This window comes from Petromyzon marinus, chromosome 18, assembly GCF_048934315.1.
Source record: "Petromyzon marinus isolate PM22_M1 ecotype Great Lakes invasive population chromosome 18, UKy_Petmar_22M1.pri1.0, whole genome shotgun sequence".
NCBI classification, from domain to species: domain Eukaryota; kingdom Metazoa; phylum Chordata; class Hyperoartia; order Petromyzontiformes; family Petromyzontidae; genus Petromyzon; species Petromyzon marinus.
In genome coordinates, this window is record NC_133684.1 from 2197363 (window position 1) to 2222669 (window position 25307).

Sequence of the window (25307 nt, forward strand, 5' to 3'; positions counted from 1 at the left end):
ATGGTGAGGTGCGTAAACATCAGCGCTGGAGAGACATGTGATGCTGTCCTCACCCAGCACCCTCTGATGCACAAGTGCCAGCCTTAATAGGTGCTCCCTTACAGTCCTGACCTCAAGCAGTCTACATGGGCTAAACGTCGGAAATATATTTTTTATCGACCTAAAAGGACGCTTGTGCCCCTTCCCCGTGCTCGTACGCTTAAAAAATGATGTCATTTAACATGGGCCATCGCACAAGCAGGCCCTGCCACCGTGAGTTGGGTTGTTTGCTAACCTTGTGTTTGGGACAGGGCAGTGATCCTCCATTAGATTTTGTGTTAAAGTGGGAAGGTCGCTTCCTCAAACTCTCCACCGAGGTTTCAGTGTACAACATCCTTTCGTACAACAAATCGTCTAATTTCCCCTTGAAGAGAAACATTGTGTCTTTATTTTACTTACGTTTTTCTACATTTGCATCTTGTCAGAATAAGATTTTGTTTATATATACACCAGATATTCACAGACACTACAAATATTTCCATACATTTAGCTCCACGGACTCCCGTTGCTCGTGCTCTCCGCAAGCGCCAATTAATACCGCCGCTACGCACAAAGAGTTAGCGCCACTCAATACCACACGCGTCCCGCTTGCCCTAAGTCTCCTCGTTGCTGCAGTTGACCACGCTAGGCTGGTACACATTTTAGGCTGAGTCACCATAGGTGAGGTGCCATGCCCAGAAGTCTTTTGCTGCTGACGTTGCGCATTCATGGTAATAAATCACTGGCCACTCAGTCGGCTATTGCATCACGCTCAATTGGGGACAAATTACTTGGTTTGCCGGTGATGGGGATAATACAGGGCGCTTGCAGTTAATGTTCGAGTCTTAAATGTCGATTGAAAACTCATTTCTTTAGAACTGCTTTCCTTGTGTTTAGTTTGTGGTCATTCCCCCGCACCACCGATCAGCACGGTTGGCTACGCACGGTATGAAAGGCGTTCAACATACGTACGCTACATACGAGTCGAATCGAACAACGTCTGGATGAACCGAAGAATGAAATAGCCCTCGCGATGAGGTGACGTGACACCAGAGAAACGGATTGTGCGTCGCACACCACGTGGTTCCGACGTATTCGTTATGTTTGAATGTCAAAGGCGCTCAGTTTGAGAGACCACCACGCTGTGAATCCGTGATAAAACAACTTTACCGCACGGGGACTTTTCCATTGCCCTGTATTGTTGTCAGTGTTTATCGCAAGACTTAAAGAATATTCAGACTTTCGTCTGAGCTATCCCTGCTTTCTGAGTGAAAGCAGTTAACCTGTGGGCCACATTTTGTGGGAGCCTTTATTTTTTATTCAGATTCCCCCCACCCCACGTAAAAAGCATTCGACTTACGGATGTACCAAATTGAAGCTTTCTGTTCTTTGTGGAACAAATAAAAAAAGTCTGTCACTCATTCACTCGGTGACTCGCACGTACTGAGCACATTAATGTCATCCACTTCGTGGAGGTATCTTCTCTACTGAAATAATTTGAGAGGAGAGACGGCAGTTTCTGAGCCAGGTCGATAAAACTGTTCACGCGCTTGCTAGCGTGAAGACTTTATTGTACCGAGTCTCATCCCTCTAATCCTCCACGTGTCCGCTTTGAGGTGTGCGAGCTTCCCAATGGTACTCTCGGTGCTCGCTGCTCGCCAACGCCTTGAGTCGAATTGTTTCAAACGCTTCTTTCATGTGCTGTTGAAGATCACGCAAAGCTTTTGTTGTTCGGGGGTTGTTTTTGGCAAGCATTTTTGTATTCTTAGCTCACAAACGTTTGTGTTATGGTCGAAACGTCGTGAGAATTTTTATTGTCTTATATATATTTTATTATTTTATTGTTTCCCTTCAACGTGACTTTACCGAAAGAGCTTAGAATATGAATTACTGCAGTCACGAAATTTTTAAATCAAAAGCATGTTTGTCTTTCACAAAACCCCAAACATTCAATCGTGTGGTTCACACTGCTGTCCATTTATACACATTAAAAAAAAATGGACCATACCTTAATGAACCGCCTACAATATCATGACAGTGTTATGTCATTTCCTGTGGCTAAATCACTTGGAGTGTGGCCGATCTCTCCAGAAAGCTAAGCAGGCTTTTTCTTTAAATGCTGGGATGAGCGACCGCCGTGCATAAAGCAGGCAGGTGTTGGCTGCCGCTGCGTCTTAGTGGCGCGCGATGCTGCCTCGTCCACGCTTCCGCCGCGCCTTCGCTAACCCGGGCAGATCGGCACGGCCCCGTGTCCGGCAGTAGATGGACGCACTGGACCGAGAGCTTCGCACACCGGCGAGAATGCGGTCGGAGGAGAGTTTGACGACGTCTCCGCCAGCTCACGCCCGCTCGTGTCAAGCGACGCCGGCGTCATCGCCACCGCCGCTAATGCGACCGAGGGGGAGGGCGACTTCCGTTCTCTCATTACAACCGTGTGGGGCGTTGGACTGCGCTGACAGAAAATTCCTTTTGGTGTGAAATCTTGGGCGTCTTAGACTGCAAGGGAGAAGTTGAGTTAATTATGCTTAAAAGTGTTGATAACGGCCTAATTTATTGTGCTAATTAACTGTCTTTATTATGATACATTGTTGCTCTCTTTGGCGCTTTTACAGATGCTTGAAAATATTGCATCACAGCTTACAAAGTGTCAGGGCTACAGCTTGGGAGCTATGCCAATCGCATGTCTGCGAGAGCATTTGTACTTATTAACCAATTCACCGCTTTCATAATTAAAAAAAACATGTTGTGATACTGTATGAGCAATGTGATGCATCAGCACGCATGACAATACACTTAACACATTCATTCATGAACGCCGCTCTGAAAGGAGTACAAATCGTGCAATCGTTGACATTTAGGGCAATTGCCTTCCTTCAAAGCACGTCATCACCTTCATCGGCAAATGCAGACGTAGCAACACTAAACCAATAACACCATGAGTAGGAGCACTGCTACAATATCCGTGCTGTTCAACGCACAGCAAAAATCCCACACGACGCCCATCCTGCACTGCCGGTGACGGCTCAAGCTGGCAATTACTTTTAATAGATCGAGCGTTAAATGCTGTCGAGCTGTCAACCTGTAAACATCTCATCGGCGTGGTTTCCCCGCACTGTGACCGAGGCTTGTGGAATTGAGTGGCACCTTTGTTGTGCTTGGATGCTGAAAGCAAACGTGGAAAATTTCCAATGGAAAAAGAGAGCGCAGGGAGCGATGATGTACGACATCGTTGCAATGTCGATGCAAGGGGTGCCATGGTGGCTAGGAGATGTTAACTACCTCGCCTGGTATACAGGAGGGCGTGGGTTCGATCCCGACCCTGACGCCTGCTGCTGTATATTTGGAGTTTGCGCGTTCTCCCCTTGGTCGCGTGGATTTTTCTCCGGGTCCTACGTTTTTTCCCTCCACGTTTAGAATCGACGTCACACGGTCAGAGTATTTGGCTGCTTTAGATTTCCACATGATAAGCCACTTCGTTGAGCTTTCATTTGTGGCCAGGTTGCTTCTGAAAAAGAGCTATATAGCTCAGTGGGCGTTAGCTGGTAACATACATGTAGTTTTAGTTTTAAGTAGAGGTTAGAAAGCCCTGAGATTGAGCTTGCTCGCCTCAAGGGAGGGAATTCATAGTCAAGTCCATTTTATTTTGCCTTACACACGTGGCGACTTTCTGGCACAAATATGTCGCTCAAAGAGCCATCACATTAATACTCAAACATAAGCATCGACATTCTATGCAATTATTTAAAAATATATATATACGATACAATTATATATATACACACAGAGCATAGTTGAGAGGCATGATAAACAAAAGTTGCAAAAAAAGAGACATTTGTGGCCTAAGCGTCTGCCCAGTGCTCACACTTACTGCTGGCATTGGCCTCCTGGAGAGGCAGTTCTAGAGGGTCATTGTAGATGGTATTTGGTCTACTCTTCCATGCTGGTCAAACATCTGGGAAGAGGTGGGAGTACTGCCGCTTTACCCCACCTCACGCGACTTGCCCATGGACGAGGGTGTGGTGTGCACCCATTGTTTGTTTGTGTTTAGTTGGCTACGTACGGTGCAAAATAAGTTCAACGTGCGTGCACGCGTTAAACTGCTGGGTTGGACGAAGGCAAGGGGTGGATTTAAGAAGTTGCACCAGCGTTTTAACTGCCATGCTGAGAGATTAAATTGGTGAACTCTGAAAAAGCAAGTCCGGTGTGCTCACCTTAACGCCACAACAGCGTACTAAATAATGTTGAGTTGCTTTATTCAGTGAGTAAGAGAAAATAGTATTCTGATAAAAGTTTGGCACATGTGAGGATCTATTAAATTAGAGCTGGAGCATTTTTGGCCCAGACGCTCTTGTAGAGGTAGGGTGCGAGTCTCGGGGCTGTCCGACAGAAAGGTGCACCTACATGAACGAGAGAGACAAAATATATATGTGGAAGTTAAGCTCACGTGAATTTGGGGAACACTGCTTTGGCCCCCTCCGTTCACGTCAATACGGTAACGGCTGCCACACCCTTCAGAGCAAAGCGGAGACTCGGCGCAGCACAGACGATGTGAAGGTGGCACTGAACAGCGACAGCACGACGTGCGGTGCATTGTGGGATCCGCCGTATTACATTGATGGCAGTTGGCACGTGCCGGGGAAACCTGAAACGAGTGTCGGCAGTGGGGGTGCGCTCGTTTGTTTGACTGGATGGATGGGGGTTTCACTCGTGCATGGCTGTTATTGACGATTTATTTTATTTAAAGGGACAAAATAGGGGCTGCCCCGCTGCCACAGATTGATGGCATATTGATAATGAGATAAAATCGCACCCGGAGGTGGGTGGATGGTATAAGGGTCAGAGCACTGAACCGACACCGTTTAGTGGCTGGGTTTGAATGCAGGTCTCGGTGATTGAGCCGATTTGGATAAATCCCATCAGTGAGAATTACAAAACATTGGTTTGGCCGCCATGTGACAGACATTTGTTTGTCGCAGGGCATGTTGGGAAAGTGCCAACTGCAGTAAGTGGGCCTGTCTCTGACACGGAGTCATGCACTGCTGTCGGAGAGTTCCAAAGGGACACTTGGTCCCACGACATGGCACCGACGGCACAAGTGGAATACAACTGTGAAAAAGAAACAAAATATTTTTAAAAAATGTTACCCCCATATATTTTTTTTAAGGGGACAATGAAATCAGTTGACGTGCAGGTGCTATCGGTAGATTGTTACTGTACATCGCCGGATAGGGAGAGATGGTGACAACTTGTGTGGACGCCTTTCAGCCAGCAGTGGATTGACCCCGGCTGACGATGCTAATACATTGGGTTGCTTGTGTGTTGGGATGTACCTGAAATGCAGAGCCGAAAGAGGTGTGGGGTGGGATGACCCTCGTGACCCTTACCGTACCGTGCCATCCCCCCCGCCCCTTCACCCCCCACAGCGCACCGCTCAAAGAGGATGCGGATGAAGACGAGTGGCGGGGACGACGCTGCACGGCGCGGCGACGGCGGCGCCGGCTCCTCAACGCAGGCGTTAGTGCAGTGGGACCCGTCGGTGCGCGACGGGCGCCTCACGCCCTCCTCCTCCTCTTCCTCCTCCGGCCCCAGCGGAAGCAGCCTTTTCGGCAGCAACGTTTCGGGGCTCTCCTACTCGCCTTCCATCCTCTCGATCCTGCAGCTCATCGAGCCCGAGGTGGTGTACGCCGGGTTCGATAACAGCCGCCCCATGACGGCCAACTACCTGCTCACGAGCCTCAACCGGCTATGCGAGAGGCAGCTGGTGCCCGTCGTCAAGTGGGCCAAGGTGCTGCCCGGTACGTGGGGGGAAGGGGGGGGGGAGGAGGAGGGGGTAGAGGACATCTGCCGCACATTTGCTGTGCAGTCGTTTGTGTAATTTGTCTCATTTGCGCATTGCTGTTCGTGCTCCGTTGGTGTTCGGTGTTAACTCGGCGTCGCGGAAACTGCGATGTCACGTTCCCATCTCTTGCGCTTTTCCTCATCCAGGGGGCTAATATTGGCGGGGTTGAATAGTTTTGCCCCACTATGTAACCAAGAGAAAAGTGTGGCGGTTTATCCTGTGCGTTTCCCACTCCCGTGTGGCATGAGGACATTTTTAAGGTGAAGTTCTCATCTGGGTTTTGCAAATTTTCGTGAGATTTTACGTAAAAAATAAAACAATGGCGGTCACCCCACTTGCGGCAGTAGGGGATGACGATACCTTTTTTTTTGGAATATTGTGCTGAAAATGAGCAATCGGCAAGGTTGAGAATGATAACCCTTAGTGTCAGCAAGCATGCATAAAGAAGCTTTTTTTTTAAATAGTAATTTTAAAACTGTCGATGCAGTTGCTCACTCGGAGATGCCTGGGGGTGTTTTTGCAGCCACAAAAATTAGCCGCTGAAATATATGTGCAGTAATTATCTTGTTCCCACCACACCATCATGGTTTCATTGGCGAATCATCGTTTTGGAGATAGGTTCAGTGTCTGCTGGCCCTAATCCCCTCCCTGCATATGGAATTAAGAACCAGGTAACATCTTGATTCATACTCTTTGGGTCTTTTGGTAAAGTCACGTAAGTAGAAATAATAGATCACGACGTTTCGATCGCAACACGAGCAATCGTCTTCACCTGAACTTGACCAAAAGACCCAGGTAACAGTTTTCACCATGTAAAAAATAAAACGTGTCAGCATTTCAGTCGGTCACACAGTGGGTCTTCTGAGCACAGTGGGATTTCCTTGAAGCCGGGGGAAACACTGTGGACCGGTTTTGACTTTGGTGCCTCGTGAACAAAATGCTGCTGCTGGGCTGCTTGAAGTTAAAGGCAAAAAGGGGCCTCTTTTTTCCCATGAAGTGATGAAGGAGAAACCGGTTTGGCTGTTTTAACAAATCCCACTGGAAAACATTTGGACGATTGGCTATTGGACGAAAAATATTGTTTTATTTCATTTTATTATTGTATTCATTTCCCACCTTTTCATCTTGGCAGCACATAATACATGAGCTCCGTTTCTGTCTGTTATTATTTGTGACCTTTTTTACCTGCTTGTCACTTTTCTTCTCATTCACTTTATTTCCTTGGCCCAGTTGCATCTCTCAACAGCGCCATGAGTGAGCGTCACGTTTTCGAGACGAAGTATCCGTTCTTAACCTTTGCAGAGCAGCACGCCGTCCATTGTGTTTGAGAAGAGCCCGTGGAAGCGGATATCACCGATTGTCTCAGATCCAATATTAGCCACACATCACAAATGTTTGTCACATGGCCTTCAAACTGATATGCTTTTGATCATTCTCAGAGCTGGAATTTAGCGAAATTAAGTGAAAATCAAAGTTTCACTCCTTTGTTCATTGATGACCATTCTGAAATCACTAACTTACTCCATTGAGAAGCCGGTTTAATTTTAGGTGCTCTGCTCCTTGAACTGACCAGCCACCTCAGTGCATTGCTGTTGTAGCATGTTGTGTCATCCAATGCTCATAAAGTGATTGCGCTAAGGTACCTGATCTCAGACATAAGCATTGTCTGTAATGAGATTATTTTAGTTAGTTAATTTCACCATTATTTTTATTTGGTTTATTCAGCTTTGGTAACCTCAATACATGCAAAAATGTAATATTGTTTTACTTCCATCAATTGAGAGACCTGGTCGCTAATCTGCCAAAGTCATAGAATTTTAATTATGCTGCGCCGATAATTACTTCACAAAATGTAAGGCTGTCATTTGCGTTGGCAATTTGCGGTACGGCTGCCACATCAGCAAGCCGGCACTTATCACCAAAGAGCCGTGTCAGCACGCCCCGTGCTTTGTGTCCTAAAGAAAAGATTTACATAAAATGAGCACGGAAGACTAATGAATAAAATAATCTGCAGCGTACACTAACTCTTACACAAAATGGCCAGATCCCCCCCGCCCCCCCCCCCCCGTGGAAGGGGTGTCTTCCTGAATCTCACACCGATTATTTCCGTAAACGCTCGAAAAATGTACAATGCCACTTTTAGGTTGCGTTCACCGAATTGCGCTTAGCCCAGATTTTCTCTTTGAATGGCACAGCGAGAAATCACTCGATTGCTGGTGTGGCTGGTCGTGGTTATTGCTGCTCCGTGGGCCACCTATTTATTTGATTTTACCAGGTAAGGCCCACTGAGCTATGTAGCTCTTCTTTCAGAAGCGACCTGGCCACAAATGATAGCTCAACGAAGTGGCCAATCATGTAGAAAGTTACAGCAGCCATACTCTGAATGCATGTTTCTAAATCTGGAGGGAAAAACCGGAGAGAAATCCAAGTGACCACGGGGAGAACATGCAAACTCCAAATTTACAGTCATCAGGGTTGGGATAAAACCCACAATGTCCTGCATACCAGGCGAGATAGTTAACATCTCGCCACCCCTTATGTGCACGGCTGTGCTTGGCAACAGACTGGCCGAGGCAAGAGACAGGACAGCCGTATTGACGCATCATACATTGTGACCCCCTATGTCACACACGGAATGCTGCTGCAATGATATAATAATGAGCTCACTGGACTGGGTGATAACCAGGAATGTCCACCCAACAGTATAAATGTGTGGATACTTAAATATTTTCCAAGACATCTTGCCAGTGTGGAAGAGTGTCCGCCAACGTCCCTCCTGTGAGGAGCTCGCTAGACCTCCCTCCAGTGCAGACTCTTCCCGCGAGCAATGGCATCAGCAAGACATTTCAGAGCTGCGCATTTTAAGAAAGTCACATAAAGCGTTGTTTTATGGGGCAGGTTTCGTCCACTCCATCTTTATCGTAAATGTATCGGTATCGATCGTGATTTACCATCAGAAAGCGGAGCAACTGAATGTTCTTAACAATGGTGATGACTCTGGTTACCCCTATACACACTGACATGAGCCAACACGACGTTGAGGCTCGATGGCGAAGTGCTTCCTGATTAGATAGGCCCTGTGTAGAAGTTGCACAGTGCAGTGTGTGCAGCTTACTGCCGAAGCATCGAAACAAGAAGTACATATTTCACCCACATTTCAATTTACCTCGTCCATAATCGATTGGAGAATGACAGTGAATGATGCGCCATGGAGGATTGGAAAGCGGCTGTAAGGGTGGGTTTGGGATCGAGACTGAGATCGGATCCTCACCACCTGTGTAACTAGGCAGTGAGATGCCCAGAATATGAAACCGAGACATTCTGGGATGGCCTCTGAGTAGAGGGGCGGGCATCGCGTAGGCATCTAAATGCTGGCCCATCCCACCGGCCTGAGCGAGGGCCCATGTGGGGGAGGATTGTTCTCTCTTTCTGGGACCAAAGTTATCCTCCATCGAGCAAAGTTTGTGGTCCGTAGCACGAAGGCTGCACTCGTTAACCGCGCGCGCCTTAACGGAGCGACAGGGCGTGAAGAGCCACAGCACACAATAACAAACAGTAGCAGGTTGACCAAATTAAACACACACAACTGCGGGTGTATGATTAAATGCGTGTCTTATGGGATTGATTGGCATTTCTGAGAGCCGTTAAAAATTCACAAATTGCAGTTTTAGATTTGTTTTATTTGTTGCTGAATTAATATTTTTCAGAATTAACTGAAATGTTTCTATTGTAAAATGGGATGAAATAAGAAATATAATAATCATAATTTATAGCGCTTTGTCAATTCAGTTCTGGATAAATGCGTCTCCATGCCTTTCGGTCCTGAATCCCATTTGACCATATATAAAATGTATATGCTTACATATTAAAATATTAACATTTATACAATTTTTATATTTCATCTTGCTGGGTCAGTGTGGCTTGGAGAGGATTCAGTGAGGCGCCCGGCATCAGTTCAGATATCGGTCTCCACCGATATTGTCTACAGCCGGGATTCACACTCAGACGGTCAGGTCCATAGCTCAGTGTGCTAACCACTGCGCCACCATTCCACCCCGTAAATTAAGATCAACGATCTTCCCGTTTATGCCTGGATGTTATTGTAGGCTACCTGTGATGCATGCAGCTTACAGCTGGGCACAGGGCACTAAGTTACAGAAATCCATTTAACAAACAATCATCCGTCTGTACACGTATTACGGAGAGGTACTCTTTGACCTAAAGTCCCTTAACAATAAAATAACCAATTACATGCATGTTGTATGAGTAATTACTCCGCTGAACCATAAGGAACAGCAGTATGAAGTAGGTGATGAACATTGGCTTAGAAGAGGGAAAAAATAACTGGAATGCCAACGTAACTAAGTAAATGAGCCATTCACATATTTTTCATATTGGCCACGCCAGCTGTTACCAATACGAGTAATGAGAATTGCACTGAACATCATGAATAATTGACATCTGGCTCACGCCGCCTTTACTCCTGACACCTGTCGCACACACTCGATGGAAAACTCGAATGGTTTGTCCTGGAAAATGGGTGGAGAGATCAGGTTGACCCAGATGAGTTCACAAACTAACGGGACCCGTGGCCACTCTGGCATTCAGCGATGGGTTTTCACGAATGTACATTCCGTTGATGCCACTCTCCATTAATATGTCAGTGACATCAATTCATCGTGCAGTTTGTTATTCACGGTCGCTTGAGAGTACACGGAAGCAATACGTCTCTCGCTGCTGGCCGCGAGAAAATTGCAATAAAAATTTTGTAAACAAAATAACAGAATATCTATGCTTATGTCAGCACCACATCTCAAATAAGGAAAACAAAAACAGGCATGTGAACACACAGTTTTGTTTCATGCACGTATAAAAGGTAGCATTCATCATAGGATTTAAAATCTTGACAGGGCAGGATGCTGGGAATAGTTGTCAGATCTCGAAGAAAACTGCAAACCGAAAAATCAAACAGTTGGCTATTTTGTTCTGATGAGTCCCAATAACGATGAAACTAGTAAAAAGTTGTCTTTCATCTTCTGCTGCAAAAATGAAAGTGCTACATTCCCGGCTCTCTTAAGCCTGGCGGTCATCGCATGGTTGTGTGCAGAATATGTTCAGGGGAGTCACTATCAATTGGTCATCCTTTCGTTACGGCCTGCTGGGATTCCCGTCATGTTTTGCTGTTGAATACAGCACCTTTACTTTCATCTCATATTTTGTCGACAAGTACTCGAGGTACGTGTCCCGTGGCTATCCCATACGAGTTTGAATGTCCTTTAATAAGAAAAAGGGATGTTTTTTTTGTCTTTTTCCCACCAATTGTATTCCAATTGTGCTCTTGGAATCATGAGATAAAATAATAATATAAATCAATATGGAACGCTCACAGAGCAACACATTATACCCATAGTATTGATTGTAAAATGTGTATAATGCCTTGAAGGTCAACCAAAGACAAACATGCAAAGGTCTCCCGTATACCCTACATATGGCGTGCTATTAACAAGCACCAATTAAATCTGGCGGCACGGTAGCACGCGGGTGATTTGGCCAGCACCACGCCCGGCAGCCTCTGCCCCCCACAGTGCTGATGTGTACACACAGCACCATTCGCTTATTTAAGGCTGAGTCAGCCTAGAAGGAGGCCCAGGAGTGGTTCAGATATTCATCACCGATGTTGATCAATCCACACGTCCACAAACACAATGTCCCCCCCCCCTCCCCGCCACCATGAAAACATGGATATCACACAAACAACACAACCATCATGAGTGCAGACAGGTTTCTATTTAGGAGGTGTGTCATGAAACAAGAGTGTGTGGTGATACGTGTGCGATGTTGTGCTGTTGGTCTCCGCCCGCAGGTTTTAAGGAGCTGCACATTGACGACCAGATGACGCTGATTCAGTACTCATGGATGGGCCTTATGGCCTTTGCCATGGGCTGGAGGTCCTACAAGCTCGCCAATGGGCAGATGCTCTACTTCGCTCCCGACCTCATCTTCAACGAGTAAGTGTTGCCACACTCCAACGGCAGCTGGCCGTTGCCACCTAGTAGGTCTCTATTAGCCAGTTAGTGCTAGCTCACCGGTGCTACCTAGTAGGTCTCTATTAGCCAGCTAGTGCTAGCTCACCGGTGCTACCTAGTAGGTCTCTATTAGCCAGCTAGTGCTAGCTCACCGGTGCTACCTATTAGGTCTCTATTAGCCAGCTAATGCTAGCTCACCGGTGCTACTTAGTAGGCCTCTATTAGCCAGCTAGTCCTTGCTCACCGATGCTACCTATTAGGCCTCTATTAGTCAGCTAGTGCTAGCTCACCGGTGCTACCTAGTAGGCCTCTATTAGTCAGCAAGTCCTAACTCACCAGTGCTACCTAGTAGGCCTCTATTAGCCAGCTAGTCCTAGCTCACCGGTGCTACCTAGTAGGCCTCTATTAGCCAGCAAGTCCTAGCTCACCGGTGCTACCTAGTAGGCCTCTATTAGCCAGCAAGTCCTAACTCACCAGTGCTACCTAGTAGGCCTCTATTAGCCAGCTAGTCCTAGCTCACCGGTGCTACCTAGTAGGCCTCTATTAGCCAGCAAGTCCTAGCTCACCGGTGCTACCTAGTAGGCCTCTATTAGCCAGCTAGTCCTTGCTCACCGATGCTACCTACTAGGCCTCTATTAGTCAGCTAGTGCTAGCTCACCGGTACTACCTAGTAGGCCTCTATTAGCCAGCTAGTCCTAGCTCATTAGTGCTACATAGTAGGCCTCTATTAGCCAGCAAGTCCTAGCTCACCGGTGCTACCTAGTAGGCCTCTATTAGCCAGAGAGTCCTTGCTCACCGACGCTACCTACTAGGCCTCTATTAGCCAGCTAGTCCTGGCTCACCAGTGCTACCTAGTAGGCCTCTATTAGCCAGCTAGTCCTTGCTCACTGGTGCTGCTTAGTAGGCCTGAAATGATTCTCCTCCTGATGATTATTTTAATTTTGAAGATTTGGAGGTCCCACATCTTTTTTTAAAGATTATTTTAATTTGGTGCTTTGTCAAATGCCTAGACATTGAACATTAACTGTACATTAATTGAAAATCATGGTTTCCCACATACACGATCTAACGCCTCTTTTTGTAAGTGTAAGTGTCGCTACAACCTCGACAGCTGATGCAAACTCCTATGGATGCATGATTCTTCCTATAGTTCTCTTAAAACAACTATCACAGGGCAGATGACTCTAGATGAGAATTTACTACTTTAATGAGCCAAGAATGTCTGTGTGTCCCACGCGTGACGTCACTCCATGCTGGCCAGCCCTCCTCATTAATAATCATGAACAGGTGACGTCCCCCACATGGACCCCCCCCCCCCCCATTAATAATCATGAGCAGGTGACGTCACTCCACATCGAACAACCCCCCACATTAATGATCATGAAAAGGTGATGTTGTCAAAATGGACACCCCCCCCGCCATTAATATTAATTAGCGGGTGACGTCACTCCACATGGGGGGGGGGGGGGCGAGGCGCCTCCTCCCCCCTCCACGGCGTCAACTCACAACCCTCACTACAAAGGCAGAACCCTCACGTCACGCGATCTCAGTAACGCTGTTGTTGAGACATAGAAGTAAAAAGGACGTCATGATGAACACGGGATTACGGGATTTATAACCTTTAAATAAAATAAGTCTGTGTCACCGTGGCTTTACAAAGTGCACACGAATTGATGCATTGAATATCACGTCGCGGTCTGCTTTTTGCTTGCAAGTTTCAGATTTACTGAAATACACCCATCCTTGGACGGGCAAAAGGCTAGTTTGTGTAATATGCGATTGCAACAGTTAATAATCGATTGGTTTTGGCAGTTAATTGATGGTTGAGTAAAGGGAATAAGCTTTTATAGTGGATAATTAAACATCTTTAGACTTGATTTTTCATGTTTATAGTTTTCCTAAGGTCATGTTTTTTTTTCATTATTTAACTCTAACACCTTTCCCCAGGACTTACATTTTTTTCATTATTTTACTTGGAACTATTTTTATCGTACAGTATATTTTTATTGCTGGTTTGCTGCCATTTTTAGTCATTCTATTAATTTTTGTTTTCTAGAACGTCCAATTTTCGGGTCTCCATCACAAACAGATATTTTGTCGGACCTACGTTCAGCTTTGTGAAAATAAACAATTAATGTGTTCATTCACTCGTTGAGATTAACGGCCTGAGTTATGAAATTAATAATGGGATCACAGGAGAGAAAAGTAATTGGATGAATTCATGGGTTAATGGCGCTGTTAACGACTCGCTCAGAGAAAAGGTCTCAGACGGACTGATTTAGCAACACGGATGTAATGATAATACCATCTGGAATTGGATGACGCTCATGCGCATGCCAGCCATGCGTTTATAGTATCGACACAATCATTGCTAAACACTCGAACGTCTTGACAGTCACTGGGCGCCCTTTCCCGTGAGCACGTTTGTACCGCCACAGTTGTTGCTCGTTGGACGCGAGCGACGTTCACAGGGGACATCAGCGAGGGCCACTTTGAGCATCGCAGACAGACACGCTCACCTCGCCCCCCGTCCCCCCCGAGTATTCAAATCGGCCGTCAAAAAATATAATGTGTTTTGTGAGTCAACCGACTGTCTCTCGCACTTTAAAAGCGTAACACAGCCAATGTGGAGGGTTGATGAAGGGAAGATTTTTTTTCCATTGGCGCGTCACTGACATGTAGCACCCACATCAGGTGGTTCAATCTCCTCCCTTATATAAAAAGAAAAACTTTCACAAGTGTTTGTCGAAACAGGCAGTACAAGACGTCCTGATCATTTACAGGGGGAAAAGAGTGATTCATTATATTCGCGAAAGGGATTAAATGTTCACCGTACACAGTTATAACATCGGCTGCGGCTCCGTTGCCTTAGGTCAGATCAACGAGACATCAACCGCCGACTTGATTGGCACCGAGTTGCGCACCTCGGCCGAGCCCCCGTGCCACATTCACCCCAAGACATCTAAGGCCACCTTTTTAATTCGTTTGGCACCGCCAAATAAACTTTGACGCGACGCTGCCCGGAGATTACCGTGAAAAAAAAAAACGCGTGCACACTGTGGGTTTGCGCAGGGCGGTTGAAATTGTTGGGCAGATGTGGACTTTTATTATCGCCGACTGTGACGCAATTCTGTGAAACCGCGGGCGTGAGGCCCAACTCTTTTATTTTTTTGCAAGTTTTATGATTATGATTATTCACGATTGTGTTTACTCGTGCGACAGCATCATTGTTTCCACTGGCGGCTTCGTCGGTTTTCTGGCCATTCCCTTTTACTGCAGTTTGCATCGTAATATTAACAACAACAAAAGTGTCATTGCGTAGTATGGAGCGGCGGTTTTGTTTAAAAAATATATATAACGTAACATAGTCATGTAGCGAGCGTGCCTATTAAATTGTTAATGTGCAGGTCTTGGCAGAAATACCACTGTTTCCTGAAGCAGCAGTATTAAAATTGTACTTGTGTATGTGTGTATATATGTGTGAAGCGCTATGTGAACATCTCAAAAATTAACACAAGTTTGTAATTATTTGGAGGGAAATGACATTTAGCTCCTGGTAATTTTCCATTTGTTTCTGTGCCTTCGCTGGTTGCCAAGCAGCATGTGAATTAAAATGATGAACATTTTTTTTTTCATTTAGGTCACCGTGACACACACATGTGCACGAACCCTAATCTCCTCCAAAATCTCATTTAGTGGCCTTTTTTAGGAACATGGCTTAGAAGTCCACAACTTAAACAATTTACACAGCACGACTGAGCGGCTATCCATCCATCCATCTCTTGACATCCCCATAACTCAAGAGTTCATGCCCGTGACAGATGTCATCTTCAGCGTTGCCCGTGGAAAGTTTAATCCCGAAATCTGACATTGTCCCACCGACCGATTGACTTCCTCGTCCCCTATTCTCTTCCATGGGCAACTTGCAGAATCATCATAACCCCCAAAAAAAGAAACCTGTTATGGAGAATCATCTTCGTCATACTTCCAGCTGTTACCCTATTAGGATGCGTCCTGCATACGCCACCTCATCACACAACACATTAACTGTTGCTTCTTATCATCCTCACTCAGCATGTCCTTCATTATTCTTCTGATCACACCAGCTTACTCTTTGCATTATTCTGCATTATTCTGTAACTATGTACTATATATTGGGGGGGGGGGGGGGGGGCTAGGAAGATTGGGATCAATTGCAAAACAAAATTAGAAAGCAAACACAATGACTCGTGGAGTCGTTTATCTCCGTCGCTCTTTCCTAGAGTCACTGCCACTATCCTTTATTCAAACAGCCCAATGAGGTCTGATTGTTTCTCTTGCAAACTTACATCTGGGTCACCAAGGAGCTGCCAAGCTCTCTTGGAAGTTTGTCGAGGAGCTTGGCGGACGGTCAACCATTGGCATGTGGGCTACAACGCGGCACACAATGGACTGCTCTTGCCAGTCGACGTAAAGGGGACTTTTAAACACGCCCTTGATGGTAAACAGCTCTCACTTTCGTAATTTCGAACAAATGACCGTCGAACTGCAGCTTACTCCGGGCACACCCCGGTTGTCTCCCACCACGTGAAGCCAAGCACTCGTTAGTGGAATTGGCCAAGCATTCCATGAATTCAAGAAACAGCCCCCTCCCCCCCTCCCGGCCCCAGCCCTGAAATAAACGTCCTGAGACTTAGTGAGGCTCTCCTGGGCAAATGAAGGAATTAAGGAATCCATTGAATGATGCTTTGTTGGCAAGTATATTGAATATCAAGGTCATTGATCCCGCTGTGGATATTTACAACCTGGGGAGGCAAGTCCCAAGCAGCGGCGAGCTCTACTCACACGTTAACCCCATCAAGGCAGTGTACTGCTTGTGTGACCTTACTGCTGATGCGTGCACATCGTGCCGCTCCGCAACCGAATCTCCCTCACACCTACTCACAATGCTTGCGCCAGTTTCTAGGAATTAGGAACAACCAAGAGTTGGCGGATAAAAATTTGAGCCGTGTGTGTGTGTGTGCATGTAATTTTGATGACGCACTTATCCCCCTTTTAGTGTTAATATAGAGCCGCAAATTAACGGATTTGTGATGAGAAAAAAAATAATTGGGTTTTTTTTTAGCAGCTGCTGCATGCGCCGCGTATTAGCACGGTTGGCTACGTATGGTGCGAAAGAAGTCCCAACATATGTACGTACATTTCAAGCTTTTGCCACTGCTCTCCACTAAGGCGGATCCACGCACGCGGTATCGCTGCAATCCATAACGCATCTGCCATTGTCTTGGATTTGTTGAAGGACCTTAACATGCAACTATGACATCATCTATGCGAACTGTTGCTTCCATGCCGTACAAAATAAGAAGACTCATAGCGGAGGCACCAGTGCTCATGAAGGTTCGCCTTTTACTGCGCACGCCTCACGCTCGGACGATACGCTCGGGCCTTTTTCCATCACGTCCCACTGCGGTAACCCGAAACCCAAGAGGCAGGACTGCACAATGCAGCCGTCATGTCGTGTACTCGGGTACGTCTGGCCGGCGGCAAGGGTCTTAAACCGCGAGGCTGTGCGGACCAGGCGGTTTAACCCGCGCGGATGAAGTGGCACGTATAATGGCCGTGTGTGTTTTATAATGGCCGTGTGAGCCAGCCAGCGGGAACGGCCAGCAGCGATTAAACACGTGGGTCGCGCGGAAAGGTCACAGCGCTTCCCCGTGTTCGTGGTGGCTTGGCTGGACAAAACGTGATGCGCGTGGCTTTTGGTTGCAATTTTGCGGAGGCATCTCGGCGATTGCGGCGACGGGGTTGCTTCCGGAAGCAACCCCGTCGGCCGCGTGACACCATTTCGTCGGGACGGCACACCCGCTCCGCTCCTCCTCGGTTGCGCTGCCACGCGGTTTGAACGCGAGCGATCCATGCCCTTAATTCCGAACGCGCCGACGCGCGCGCCGCGTGCTCGCCCCGTGTTCCTCGTGCGAGCTCTCGCAAAATGTTGCCCCAATCGGGGGGGAGCGCGCGCTATGCCTTTTTTTTTCTTCTTAATTGCGCGTTGCCGCCGTGCCGCAAATATTGAAATAATTACAGCACGCCGTGCCGGGCATGCCGCCGAGGCCTCCCGGCCCCCCCCCCCCCCACGGGGGGCGGGGAGGCTGCCACGTGGCGCGGACCCCGGGTTACGGTTCCTTGGCGTCGGGCGAGAGCCGTTATAAATTGCAACATTTTCAAACGGGGTGCAAGCATCCGGGTCGACGTGACTTTTGGACGTTGGCTCACAGCACGCTCTCTCGCTCTCTCTCGCTCTCACTCGCCCGCCGGGGTCTGGCCACGCGGATCCTGGCGCGGAATCCCACCGGGACAATCTTTGGCAAAAAAAAAAAACCTGAAGCGGGGGGGGGGGAGGGCGGGCAGTCGTTCGGAAGCTAATAACAAAGCGAGTATATAAATTAGTAATTAAATAGTCAAATGAATAAAGGAACAAGCATCTTTGGAAAATGCATTGTAGTCGCTGCTTTAGATTTACTATGCTGCCCTTGGCTGTGGCGCGCACCACGTGAGCTTCCACAAGAGCTGCGGTAGAGATTTGGTAAAAAAAAAATGTTTACCGTGGGAGGCCCCCAATGTGAGGGGGATCTTCCTTCCACATCTGGGGGAAGGAACAGCGAATGGCATTTACTTTATATTATATCTCACAAAAATTGGGATGGGGGGGGGGGTCTCTCAATTCCCCCTCCCCTCCCCAATGTTGTCATCAGCACCTCGTCATGAGATGCAGAATCCATTCTGAAGTTTTGCAGAGCACTGTTCCGAGAGTGGCTACGGGAAGAGACTTTTTTCACATTAATCCTCCTGAAAACATTTAAAGTGACATGTTTTTTTCTCTCATATCCTTTACACAGTCGGTGGCAAATTTTCCCCACACGCCCTGCTATGAGATCGTTTGTTGCATGACGTTCAAAAATAGAATTTAGCTAAATTATACCGAATATAATGTTATGGTTTTTGTGTGTGCAATCAAGGACGACTGGGCTGAGAGAGTGAACTCGCTATACTCGAGAACCCAGAGTCACAGTGGTACGAGCTTTAGGGCTCTAATTTCTGAGACACCCAGCCACTTGGTAATTTCCTTCATGCAGGCATAACACAGCACTTGGGTTCAGTGTTTATTCTTGTACTTTAACAAAACATTGACTTCATAGGCTCCGACACGGGGAGATGAATATCGACATTGTGCACGGGCCGGGAGAGGGCGTCTCCACGCCGTTGCAGGTCATGGGGATTATTTGACCTTACTTCACCAGGCTGCTCCAGTGTGTGTTAGAATCCGAGGGCATGGGCGTAGAAGCATAGAGGTACAAGGCAACCATGGATTTTCGCTGCACTGCCCTCTGCTGCCCACCACATGGGATGCCCCTTAGCATCCGAGATATGACGATATTCAGCGCATCCTGGCGATTTTTTTCTCTCTCTCTTCGGCGAAGCTCACCACCACCATCACCACCACCACCACGAGACACTTCAAACCGTGCATTGAACGGCGCAGTACGCGCGGCAGTTTAACGCCACGCGTATCGCGCATGACACCCTCGCCGCATCAAGCAGCCCCTTCCGTAAATAACCGTTTTGCGCGAGCCTCCTTTTATAACGTTCGTCACCCCTGCTGCCCATTGCCAGGTGAGGTGAGGTGCTGTCGAGAAACCGGGAGGAATCCTGCGCCCACAGCGGTTGGCACCGCTGTGTGTGTGTGTGCGCACATCCATCCTGAGAGGGCGCAGCCTGGGATTCCCGCTCGAACGAGTGGCATGATCTATTATAGGCCCCTAAAACGCAGCCAGGCGCTCACAGTGCTCTGTAAAGGTAATGGAAGAGTTGCCCCTACAGCCGTGTATTCAATTACAGTAACTGCATTTGCTGGCGAGGGGAATTTCAGAGAGCCCCAGTGCATGTCAGTGGATCGTAGAGTGCCCTCTGGGTGAGTGACCCATTTCCAAGAATAAAAATAGAATTTTTAATGAAGAGGTAAGTAACCCAAGACACACGTTTTGCAAAAAAATGAACGTTTCAAGTAAGCTCTCGCTTGTTTTACAATTGGTTCATGCCGTCATTCATGTGGTTTTCCCCGTATCCATTTCCTTTAACCACTGTCGCATGCGGAACAATTAATATCGTGGGCGTTGTTTGGATTGCGCGTTTATAGTTGTTATTGCACAATAGCCATGTGGTTGTTTGTGTGAGGACGAGCACACACTTACTGCAGTGTAGGATGCTGCTTTTCTCGAGATATCTCATCGCTAAAATATGCCTGTTACTGTATATTAACGTTTTTTTTGTAACTACCTTCATTAGCTTAGCCTGGCAACAATTACACTGAGATTTCCCAGAATTAATGGCCAATCCTGCCAATAGGGCAGCGTGGGACTTCCCCCAATCAATAGACCTTAGCCCTGTCACCTAAATACTTTGCCATCCAACAGGGAATTTCCTGGCTGGTTGTATTTGTCGTGATTAGGGACACATCAAGCTCAGGCACTCTAATTTATCCTGGAATTTGTGAAGTAAAGTGACTATGCTGAGACCACCAAATCGTGCTGCTGGTCTGAGAAGCCCTTGCAGATTCCAGAGTACGAGCCTGACGATTTCTCATCTCATCCAGATTGAGTTTGCGTGTCTCAGAGGTGCTGACTGGGCACACGTTCATGCTACCCATGAGCCCCATAAACCTCCTGCTGCTGCAAAAATGTAAACTATTTCCAATCTGCCCAACTCATGCTTTTGCGATTTAGTTTTTGTTTGTATTTTACTTCATTCCTATTGCGTGTACTCATCATGTGTGCGTGGTTGCCTCGTGTCACGTCGTCTTGAAATGCGCCTGTATTTGGACACTTTGCAAATTCAGATTTGTATTTTATTATGCAGAGCTGCACTCTCTCAATTCCACTTTTGCACCGCTGGGTAGACGCTGCTCATTTGCCGTATTCGAGGACACAAAACACCTCCGTGTCGCCTGGCTCCACCTAAGGGGAAGTCTCGTGTCACCCCGACCTTGCAAATACCATTTGGTCTCCAGGCAACCTTGCATTCCTGCACTTTCCACGAGCAGTGTCGCTCTCGAACGAAAACCGCACGCTGTCTCTCCAACGCTGTGGATGCTGGTGAGGCTGAAAGTCCATCCGTGCCACGTGGGCTTGTGCCAGACCACACACTGGAATATGATCGCGCGTGAGGCTCTCCGACGTGTTCTCGGGCTGTGCAACGTGAACGCACGTCGGAGGGTTATACAGTGCAGCCACAAAAGCCCTGGCATTACCATTTTGCTTATTATTCCTACAACCAAATCACGCTGAACACGCCCGATCTTGTCAGATCTCCGGGGTTAAGCGGGATGATCCTGGTTTGTCGTTGAACGGGAGACCGCCTGGCAATATCAGGTGTTGGAGGTTTGGGCTGCGAGGTGGCCAGGAGATGGTGGTACGGCAATGGATTCTTGAATCCATCTGTGCTGTGCTCTGAGTGTTATCCTCCTCCCATGTGAACTCCCAAGGATCTGCCAAACATCCCAATGGACAGTCCTGCAGAAAAAGTAGCCTGGCACTCAGTGAGGCGTTCCTGTGTAAGATAAAAAAAAATAGTTTAGTCCAACACAAGGTGATTTTCTGCTGCATTATAAAAAAAGAGATTGATTCAGTCGACCACTTTAATCCATTAGCTGTAGCCTTGAGGGAAGCGGCGCACATCTGTTGATTTCTTCGGTGATTAAATGCGGGGGAGTTGGGGCCCATGGTGGAGAGAACAGCCATGCTGCCATCCGCACAGCGTTTCTCTTCCCCTCGTGGTTGCCCCTCTCTCTCTCTATGCTTGACCTTAACATCCTTGCCTCTTAGGTCACTGAGGCACGTGCACTCGCCCCAAACTCTCGAGCGAGCCACAGATGGATTTAATACGCGGCCGCACGCCTATCCTTGCCGTTTGTCTGTGTTTGTTGCAGTTGCATGCTTAATGATGATAATAATGTTAACCGTGCAACGATTCACCCACACAGTGATTTGATGAATTGTCAAGATTTGGGGTCACGATTTGATGCAAATGATTTTGTAAATTTTTTTGGTCTTGTTTTTGCCGTCTCGTTCGCATTGTCTCTCTCGTGTGTAAAGTCTCATTCTCTGCTTTAGCCTAAACCTCGCATTGGCATATAATTTCAAAATAATTATAATAATGTGTAAATAATCCATCCCGCGCGTACGATTCGATGTGTGCGTCTTGAGCGTAATGATAAATTACAATGGCTTGATATATCATTGCGTGGCTAATGCTTATGAAAGGTTGGTGCATGTGCATTCGCCACGTTGCTGTGTAGGTATCAAAATTTGGGGAGACACAAGAAACCGGGTGAAAGTCTCAGCCACAACATCTTCCCAATTGCCAGTCTACAGCCTTCATAGGTGCATGCTGACAGCACTTGCCCATCCGTCTCTCTAAGGCTGCACAGGGGAGCTTTGTCGTATGTGTTTTTCCTTTGGCATATCGCAGCACCCATGGCCATTTTTCAACAGCATTTTTTCCCCGGGAATCTGCTGCCATGTTCAGGGAGGGGTGTGTGTGTGGAGTGGTGGTGTAGCAGTTCGCATACAGCTCTAGAAACCCTGCGACCTGAATTCAATTCCCGGCCAAGGCTAACATCAGTGGCAGGGTCCTGGGCTTTCCCGAAGTTGGACTCAGCCTTAATAGGTGGTCACTCATCGCACTTGCCCTCAGGATGTTGAATGCTATACAGAGAATCTCTGTCTTTGCATCTTGTCTTTGTGTGCATTCACAGGCAGCGCATGCAGCAGTCGGCCATGTACGAGCTGTGCTTGGGCATGCAGCAGGTGTTCAAACAGTTTGGCCTCCTGCAGGTGACACAGGAAGAGTTCCTCTGCATGAAGGCGATCATGCTCCTCAACACAGGTGAGGGAACCTGGGGGCCATCTGCTGGCGGCACTCAATCGATGAGGAGTCTGGGACAATCGTCAGGCTCCTGGGATGAATAACGGGCATATAAGCACGTGCCATTACCTCCATCCTGTCAGGGTGCCATCGTTTGCACATCTCAGCTTTAGGCATGTCCGATGAATCACGAAAAGCCACGATGAGAACGTCGGGCATCGTAGGTGCAATGCTTGAAGCGTTTTTCTTTTTTTATGAAATATGCGACGGAAGGGTTATTCCATTGTGTGTTAGTAGACATCCAAAGATCAAAGAGATCTTCTGACCAAATGAGCATCGATGCATCGGTGCTCATCATCCTGCAGTGTACAGCCCTGCAGGAGCCAGTGGTAGAAATTCCTCATGTTCATGATGGTGGGTGGTGGAGGTGGGGGCGTCTACCCATAGGACAGCCACAGTTGACTCCCGCGCACAGATTTAGGGATGATGGGCTGAGTCGGGCCACGATGAGGATTTGAACTCGCAACCTCGCGAATTGCGAGCCGCTCGCTCTACAGCTAAGAAACCATTCTGCGTACTACACATTGCATTCCCGTGCGTTGAATGTACGTTATACACTACGTAACCGTATTATGGCGCATTTAAAACAGTACCAGAAACATTCCGCTCACGTCACGGATATCCCGAAGTTGCAAATCTCATTTGGCGGGCGATGCCACGTCACGATGCCAGCCAGCGTGCACACCACAATGACGTTGATTTAGTTGTCGTTTTCCTGGCACGCCGTAGCGCTCCATCACTCTGGCCGGCAACGCGCGCCGGCGCATCGCGTGGCCACCGCTTGTCACGTGCCCAGAGTTGCTGAGGCTGTGTAGCCGTGCGAGTGGTTGGTGGTGGTTGGTGGTGGTTGTGGTGGTTGGTGGTAAGTGGTGGCGGTGGTGGTAGGTGGTTGGTGGTGGTGGGTGGTGGTGGTTGTTGGTGGTTGGTGGTGGTGTTGGTGGTGGTTGGTGGTGTTGGTGGTGGTTGATGGTGGGTGACGGTTAGTGGTGGTGGTAGGTGGTGGTGGTAGCTGGTTGGTGGTGGTGGGTGGCGTTGGTGGTGGTTGGTGGTGAATGACGGTTGGTAGTGGTTGTTGGTGGTGGTAGGTTGTTGGTGGTGGGTGCCGGTTGGTAGTGGTGGTGGTGGTTAGTGGTTGGTGGTGGTGGGTGGTGGTGGTTAGTGGTTAGTGGTTGGTGGTGGTGAGTGGTGGTGGTTGGTGGTGGTAGGTAGTTTATTAGTGGTTGCTGGTGGTTATTGGTGGTTGGTGGTGGGTGGCGGTTGGTGGTGGTTGGTGGTGGTAGGTGGTTGGTGGTAGGTGGTTGGTGGTGGTGGTGGTAGGTGGTTGGTGGTGGTGGGTGGTGGTTGGTGGTTTTGGTGGTGGTTGGTGGTGGGTGACGGTTTGTGGTGGTGGTTGGTGGTGGTTGGTGGTGGTTGGTGGTGGTTGGTGGTGGTTGGTGGTGTGAGTGGTGATGTTGGTGGTAGATGGCGGTTGGTGGTTTGTGGTTGGTGGTAGTTGGTGATGTTGGTGGTGGGTGGTGGGTGGTGGTTGGTGGTGGTGGTGGTGGTTGGTAGTTGGTAGTTGGTGGTGGTAGGTGGTTGGTAGTGGTTGGTGGTGGTTGGTGGTGGTGGTTAGTGGTTGGTGGTGGTGGTTAGTGGTTGGTGGTGATGGTTAGTGGTTGGTGGTGGTTAGTGGTGGTTAGTAGTTGGTGGTGGTGGTTGGTGGTGGCGCAGATGGCTCAACGTGACGCGGCGCCCGTCCTGTGACGCAGTCCCCCAGGAGGGCCTCAAGACGCAGGCGTTCTTCAACGAGATGCGCATGAACTACATCCGAGAGCTCAACAAGGTGGTCATCAGCAAGAATAACACGGCCGACGGCTGGAAGAGATTCTACCAGCTCACCAAGATGCTCGACTCCATGCATGACGTAAGGGGTCGGTTTTGGAGTCGTGTTCGTTTTTTTCTACTCGTGCATCTCTCTGCGAGTGCGCACACGTCTGTGTGTTTGTGCGTCTGTGTGTTTGTGCGTCTGTGTGTTTGTGCGTCTGTGTGTTTGTGCGTCTGTGTGTTTGTGCGTCTGTGTGTTTGTGCGTCTGTGTGTTTGTGCGTCTGTGTGTTTGTGCGTCTGTGTGTTTGTGCGTCTGTGTGTTTGTGCGTCTGTGTGTTTGTGCGTCTGTGTGTTTGTGCGTCTGTGTGTTTGTGCGTCTGTGTGTTTGTGCGTCTGTGTGTTTGTGCGTCTGTGTGTTTGTGCGTCTGTGTGTTTGTGCGTCTGTGTGTTTGTGCGTCTGTGTGTTTGTGCGTCTGTGTGTTTGTGCGTCTGTGTGTTTGTGCGTCTGTGTGTTTGTGCATCTGTGTGTTTGTGCGTCTGTGTGTTTGTGCGTCTGTGTGTTTGTGCGTCTGTGTGTTTGTGCGTCTGTGTGTTTGTGCGTCTGTGTGTTTGTGCGTCTGTGTGTTTGTGCGTCTGTGTGTTTGTGCGTCTGTGTGTTTGT

The 25307-nt window shown here is 48.0% G+C and overlaps 1 protein-coding gene across 3 annotated transcripts in view; it reads left to right on the forward strand.

Moving 5' to 3' along the window:
- Positions 1–25307, forward strand: part of LOC103091784 (mineralocorticoid receptor) — a 131980-nt gene that overhangs the window by 84576 nt on the left and 22097 nt on the right. For all 3 annotated transcript variants that reach the window (XM_032956467.2, XM_076067781.1, XM_076067782.1), the window contains exons 4-7: positions 5442–5813; positions 11721–11865; positions 22673–22803; positions 24591–24745. In XM_032956467.2, coding sequence (XP_032812358.2) covers positions 5442–5813; positions 11721–11865; positions 22673–22803; positions 24591–24745 — 803 coding nt within the window. The remainder of the gene's footprint in view (positions 1–5441; positions 5814–11720; positions 11866–22672; positions 22804–24590; positions 24746–25307) is intronic.